The 6,960-nt window shown below is 44.3% G+C and overlaps 1 protein-coding gene and 1 long non-coding RNA gene across 2 annotated transcripts; one reads left to right on the top strand and one right to left on the bottom strand.

The window, feature by feature from the left end:
* Positions 1–581: 581 nt before the first annotated feature.
* LOC139360802 (uncharacterized) lies at positions 582–5,881 on the bottom strand. Its single transcript, XR_011618310.1, has 3 exons — positions 5,793–5,881; positions 5,384–5,433; positions 582–657 (listed from the first exon to the last, which is right to left on the bottom strand). It is a non-coding gene; the product is annotated as an uncharacterized lncRNA (long non-coding RNA).
* On the top strand, positions 2,973–6,257 carry LOC112426570 (embryonic testis differentiation protein homolog B-like). Its single transcript, XM_024792711.2, has 2 exons — positions 2,973–3,940; positions 5,816–6,257. The coding sequence occupies exons 1-2, from the start codon at positions 3,831–3,833 to the stop codon at positions 6,042–6,044; spliced, it is 339 nt and encodes a 112-aa protein (XP_024648479.1). The 5' UTR covers positions 2,973–3,830; the 3' UTR covers positions 6,045–6,257.
* The last annotated feature ends 703 nt before the right edge of the window (positions 6,258–6,960 follow it).

The raw sequence follows: 6,960 nt of genomic DNA, 5'->3' as shown, positions 1-6,960 counted from the left end.
ATCAAGGGAGACAAATCAAGACCTCTAAGTGGGCTCCTTAAAGCCCCCTCCCAATAGAAATTTAGGGCTGCAGGGCCTCTCCATGTGTCCACTCGGCCTCCCTTCCAGCTTCTCTAAACAGGGCCCTTCTTGACTCCAGCACCCCCAGACTCTGCAACATTAGTAAACACCCTTCAAGGGGGAGTAGATAGAGTTCATCTGCTTGTGACCTCTGGTAGCACAGAGGTGGCTCAGAAGTCAAGAAACTACATGAACAAAAGCCACGTCCAACCAAAAGCAACACAGTTTCCATTTGTAATGGTTGCTGCAGGGGAAGAATTTATTGATCCACACTATTTTCTTGGATTTTCCATCCTCTCCGGAGGGCAGAGGTGAGTTGATGGCATGGTGTGTTGGCAAAGGCCAGCTCCAGCCTGGTGTGGCTTGTGCCAGCATCCACAGTGACTGTCAGATCCATATCATTTCTGTGATTCCCAAGCTGTCTACTGAGTAAAATGCTCAGCACGGATTTAGTGGCCAGGGTGGGTCTTAAGTATTCATCATCTGCCTTCCTTCTTATGCTCCGTGCAGATGTGCTGGGACCGACTTCAGAGTGTCCCTGAGTCATGACTGCTTGACTCCACAGATGGCTTCAGGAAGACAGCACAGAAGAGAGACCTGTGAAAGTTGATGGAATTCAGAATTACCTGAAGGAGAAGCACCAAGTAGTCCTGGAAACCCCTCTGCATTTCCCCTCCCTAACACACACACACACACACACACACACACACACACACACACACACACACTTGACCAAAAGAGTTGGCTTTGCATGAATATATTTCTAGAATCTATGTTGGTCCGTGGACATGTCTATCAATTCCTGTTTCATTTACTAATCCTACAAAGTAAGTTTCAAGTCCAGAATGACAAGCTCCCCCTTTAACATAATCCTTCACATTTTTTTGCAGTATAATTTCATCTGGTCTTCCAGTTACACAAACACTCAAAATTCTGCTGTGACTTATGATTAGGATTGCACTGGATTTACCGATTTATTTAGAGGATAATTGATGCCATTGCAAAAATTGATCCTCCTCTTAAGAAAAATGTGGTATTTTAAAATCTTATTTGAATATTCAAACTGGAAGCTCATAAAAAGTTGCATGTTTGTTTTCCTTATATGTGTCTTCATCATTTTCCTAGGTGTTTCATAACGATTGTGACCAATGTAAGTAAGATATTTTATTTCTATTATATTCCCTATTTATTGGAAGAATATGCAATTTTTTCATTTATTTATTTTTGTTGTAGAGATGGGATCGCCTTATGTTGCCCAGGCTGTTCTTGAACTCCTGGGCTCAAGTAATCCACCCCACTCAGCCTTCCAAAGTGCTGTGATTACAGGCGTGAGCCACTGTGCCTGGCCTACTATGCAAATTTTTATGCTTTTAACTTCTGTCAGTCAGCCTCTCCTGGCCTACTTCCTAGGTGATTGCCTGGCTTTTCTAGGATGTCAGTTCCTTAAGAGAAAGACAGTTTTCCACTTTCTTTGTTAATAAAATATTCTATACCTATAAGTTCTCTTCCCTCTTCAAATTGTTTAGGACACTGAACGTGGCCTCATGGTCTTTACATGGTTCTACGTGGGGTAGAAGAAAACCCGGAAGACTGAGCCTTCCTTCCCTGCTACTCAAGAAAGGGAGTGTGCTGCGTCCCTTTACAGGAACCTCAATTTCCTCAGTTCTTACATAAGATTGAGTGGGCAGCCGGTGTGTAGGCAAGCCACGTCTCCTCATAATAGTCATTTTAGTTCCTCATGAGAACCCCACTACAAAAAACACAAAGCACGATCCTTACCGTTATCCCTCTGTGTGATGGTTAATACTGAGTGTCAACTTGATTGGATTGAAGGATGCAGGGCGTTGATCTTGGGTGTGTCTGTGAGGTGTTACCAAAGGAGATTAGCATTTGAGTAAGTGGGCAGACCTATGCTTAATCTGGTGGCCACAATCTAATCAGCTGCCAGCGAATATAAAGCAGGCAGAGAAAAATGAAAGGTAGAGACAGACCTAGCCTCTCAGTCTACATCTTTCTTCTGTGCTGGATGCTTCCTGCCCTCCTGATGATGAAAGTGATAATGAGGCTGGGCGCAGTGACTCATGCCTGTAATCCCAGCACTTTGGGAGGGCAAGGCGGGTGGATCACCTGAGATCAGGAGTTCGAGACCAGCCTGGCCAAAATGGTGAAACCCTGTCTCTATTAAAAACACAAAAAATTAGCGGGTCACAGTGGCGGGCACCTGTAATCCCAGCTACTTGGGAGGCTGAGGCAGGAGAATCACTTGAACCCAGGAGGTGGAGGTTGCAGTGAGCTGATATTGTGCCATTGCACTCCAGCCTGGGCAACAAGAGCAAAACTTTGTCTAAAAAAAAAAAAAGAATGTGATAATGAAAGCAAAATTTTTGCTTCCTGTTCCCGTGACATTACATTACATTCTGCTGGCCTATAGGTCTTACTTCCAGAGGCAGGAATGCTAGGAGACACAACAGTGATTCCATTAAACTGGAAGTTAAGTTTACAACCTGGACACTTTGGGCTCCTCCTACCTTTAAGTCAACAGGCTAAGAAGGAAGTTATAGTGCTGACTGGGGTGACTGACCCGGACTATCAAGATGAAATCAGCCTACTACTCCACAACAGAGGTAAGAAAGAATACACATGGGCCGGGCACAGTGGCTCATGCCTGTAATCCCAGCACTTTGGGAGTCTGAGGCGGGTGGATTACTTGAGGTCGGGAGTTCGAGACCAGCCTGGCCAGCATGGTGAAACTCCATCTCTACTAAAAATACAAAAGTTAGCCAGGTGTGGTGGCACGCGCCTGTAATCCCAGCTACTCAGGAGGTTGAGGCAGGAGAATCGCTTGAACCCGGGAGGCAGAGGTTGCAGTGAGCTGAGATTGTGCCACTGCACTCTAGCCTGGGTGACTGAGCAAGACTCTGTTTAAAAAAAAAAAAAAAAAAGTGTACGCATGGAATACAGGAGATCCATTAGGGCGTCTCTTAGTATTACCATGCCCTGTGATTAAGGCCAATGGGAAACTACAACAGCCCAATCCAGGCAGGACTACAAATGACCCAGACCCTTCAGGAATGAAGGTTTCAGTCACTCCACCAGGAAAAAAACCATGACCTGCGGAGGTGCTTGCTGAAGGCAAAGGGAATACAGAATGGGTAGTAGAAGAAGATAGTCATCAATACTAGCTACGACCATGTGACCAGCTACAGAAATGAGAATTGTAGTTGTCATGATTATTTTCTCCTTCTTTTGTTAAAAACATGTTTGTGCATGTATACACTTGCACTAAGAAAATATCTTTATTTCCTTTTCCTTTATCATGTGACATAAGATTTATTGACTTTATATCAGCATTTAGTATTGTTAACTTTATGTAATAATATTTGGGTTGGGGATTGGTGCGTTTCCGGTTGTACGAAGGATAGTTGTATTATGTTAGACATAATTATGACCTTATTATTGTCTTTATTTGAAGATTATGTGTGCTCTCAGGAGATGTATATGGGTTCAGGTTGACAAGGGGCAGACTTGTGGTGGTTAATACTGAGTGTCAACTTGATTGGATTGAAGGATGCAGGGTGTTGATCCTAGGTGTGCCTACAGGGTGTTGCCAAAGGAGATTAGCATTTGAGTAAGTGGGCTGGGGAATGCAGACCCACCCTTAATCTGGTGGGCACAATCTAATCAGCTGCCAGCAAATATAAAGCAGGCAGAGAAACGTGAACGGTTGAGACAGGCCTGGCCTCCCAGTCTACATCTTTCTCCCCTGCTGGATGCTTCCTGCCCTCGAACATCAGACTCGAAGTTCTTCAGTTTTGGGACTCAGACTGACTCTCCTTGCTCCTCAGCTTGCAGACAGCCTATTGTGGGACCTTGTGATCGTGTAAGTGAACACTATATATATATATATATATATATATTCTATTAGTTCTGTCCCTCTAAGAGAACCCTGACTAATACACTTGGATAGCCTGGAAAATCATGTCCTGCATCTAGACAATACCCACACGGGTCACACTTTAATGGCAACAACATAGTTATTCTAGATCAGAGACTTGGAAGGGACTATGGCTTGAGACATATGAGTGTGTCTCAAGGAACTGGACCAGTTTTAGCATAGATTTTTTGAAGCATTAAAAGCCTACCTACATCCTAGTTTCCCATAATGAAAGTGTGGCGCTCCACTGCACTGAGCTTTGGGACGGGGTTAGGTGTGTGAGACACAGCAATGTCAAATTGCAGTGTTTAATTTCTGCGACTAAATAAACACTCCATTTACATGAATTGTGTATTATAGAAGGGAGTAATTGCAGAGTCATGACCAAGGCAGGATACAGAGATTGACAAGTAAGTGGGAAATTTGACCTGAGACTAATTCCCTGATTGGAGCATGGCAGACAAAGTTGCTGATCACTACCCAGGGAACCTGGCAAGATGCAGTGGGTGCTGTTAATCTACACAAAGAAGAAATTTTAACGAAGGAATTCTGCACAAGCCAGGAAGAAGTTCTGAGGTCAGGATAGTTGAGTGTTTCATCCAGGAAAGAGACACGCAGATGGCGCCCAGCCACAGGATATACCTCCTTCCTCACCCAGCAAATTTCCTCACCCTATTGAGTCCTGAACCAGAAGGAAGCCAGGTGATGGTGGCCAGCGTTTGAATCTTGCAGACTGTTGGCAATTGTGAGTCACCATAGTAACCATGACTTCACTTGGTACCGAACCAATAAGGCCCTGGGACTCAGGGAAAGAGAAAGAGTGCCAAAGCGTGTTTCCTCTTACTGTTTACCCTCTGGTCCAGATCGTTCTTAAAAAGCAATCTGAGTGGCCTGACAGGTAAAATAGCCGGATATACCAAGATCATAAAGCATCCTGTTGTGCCATTACCTAACTAACTTATCTGATAAACCCCAACCCTGTTTGGTAATCGGGGGAGGGTATGGGAGAGTCATTTGTTCAAACTGATACAGAGACACTATAGAGGAGTGGGTAGGAGCACAAGGCTTCAGATACAGGCTTTCTCAGTTCCAGTCTCACCTCTCTGTAACCTTGGGCAAGTCCTTTAATCTCTCTTGGGAGCCCAAAATTGAGAACACAGTTGGCATCCACCCCTGGCCTTGGCATTGTGCCAGATTCAAATAAAATACCACACGGCATTTTTGGGGGTGAGATAGGGTCAGGTATCAGAGGTGAGTACAATCTTTAAATCACTGAGATTACATTCCCTACATGGAAACTCAGCAGGATGGGCCTTAGAAACAGAACTAGGTATTGCTTGAGAATGTACAGTTTATTTCTTACACAGGGGGTTGGAGTAAGAGCCATACCTGCTTCACCAATGATTTTCAAAGGAGACAGAGGTGAGAAGAAGGCAGCTCTGCAAAAAAGCAACATAAAATTGAGTTAAAATTAGTGTGGATATAAGAACGCTTGAGTTTAAGCTAGTGCTTCGAGTGCAATCTAACAAGTCTGTGTGTGTCAGATGAAGATCGGGTTGATGCAACAGTGTGTCCTTAATGTTCCGGGTCCCATCAGGCTCCTATACAGCCCCATGTGTGAGACAGATTGAATAAATGATATAGTTGGCATTTCAAATCAGAAGATGGCCCAAAGCAATCGCCTGTGACTACTGCTGGTAGCTGAGTGTGTTTGTGTATGTGTGTGTGCACGTGCGTGTAATATGTGGCTGTGTCGGTGTGTGGCAGTGAAGAAGAGGTCCCAGGTCCACTTGATTACCTGGAATTCACCATCTTTTTCAGGCTTTCTTTGTTGAGCTGTCTTCCTGAGGTTGTTTGGAGCCGCTGTGTCATGGATAAAGAACTCCCAAAAGCCAGTGCCAACAAGCTTGCGCTGAACATCAAGAAGCCTGACAAGTCCTTCAAATGCAAGAAGCCCACCAAAAATGTGCTGGTCTTTTTAATCAACAGACAACTGGGCAGGCACAGAAGTGACATCGACCTGTCAAGGTGGCTATGGATGCTGTCATAAAGCAACTCCAGGGTGAACATGGCTTTGGACAAAAGTCATGTGGCTTATGTGCTGAGGCCTGCCCAGAATTTTGAGAAATTAAATATAATTAGAACAATAAACTCCTCCCATGTTTGAGCCATTAAAACAGAGTCTGTCATTTCATTCTTTTGGGTTGGATATATGTTTGCTGACAGGGCTTAGTTGGGTTACACTGGAAGGGGCTTCTGTTCATCCTAACACACAGTGCAGGGGTGCTCAGACACGGAGCAGAGGGTGAGATCATGTTGCACAAAAGATGTCCCCCACCATCAAACTGAAAAACACTGTGAAGTCGTAGTGATGTAGTACTTGGCATTCAAAGAGCAAAGACTCTTCTCCCTAGCCATTTTGGAGAGACAGCCCCGGTGTTCCCCTCTAAAACCTAATGCTTGTCCTAGTGAAAAGACATTGTTTAAGAGCAGACCAACACCAGGGCTGGGAGTGTGGGGTATGCTTTAACATTGCAGATATCATGTCCACAGAGCCTACCAGAGGCAATTGCCCTGCTAACTGTCCCCAGGAAAGTAGAATGTCCTGGTGGCTTTTTTTTTTTTTTTTTTTTTGGCATGTCAAACAAACCTTCAGGCCACAGCCATTCAAAGAGAGTTAATTTTCATGAAGGGAAGCCACCCAATAGTTCAACAAAACATGTGAGATGGCTTCCATTCAAAAAGCTCTGTCCCAAGGAATGTGCTGAGCAAGTCAGATACTCACTCCAAGAAACCTGAAATGGGAATTATATGGGCAATTGGTCACTAAGAAGTGACAGCTAAAGGTGAAGTGGGGACAGGGAGAGCAAAGAGGTCAGAGCAATGGTGGATATTGGCAAGCTCAAGTTAGGAGTAAGATGAAACTTACATAAGGTGAACCACAAAAGTGTTAACTTATGTAAAAT

This window comes from Macaca nemestrina, chromosome X (genome assembly GCF_043159975.1).
Source record: "Macaca nemestrina isolate mMacNem1 chromosome X, mMacNem.hap1, whole genome shotgun sequence".
Classification (NCBI taxonomy): domain Eukaryota; kingdom Metazoa; phylum Chordata; class Mammalia; order Primates; family Cercopithecidae; genus Macaca; species Macaca nemestrina.
Note: the sequence above shows the minus strand (reverse complement) of the source record. Positions and strands in the feature narration are given on the sequence as shown.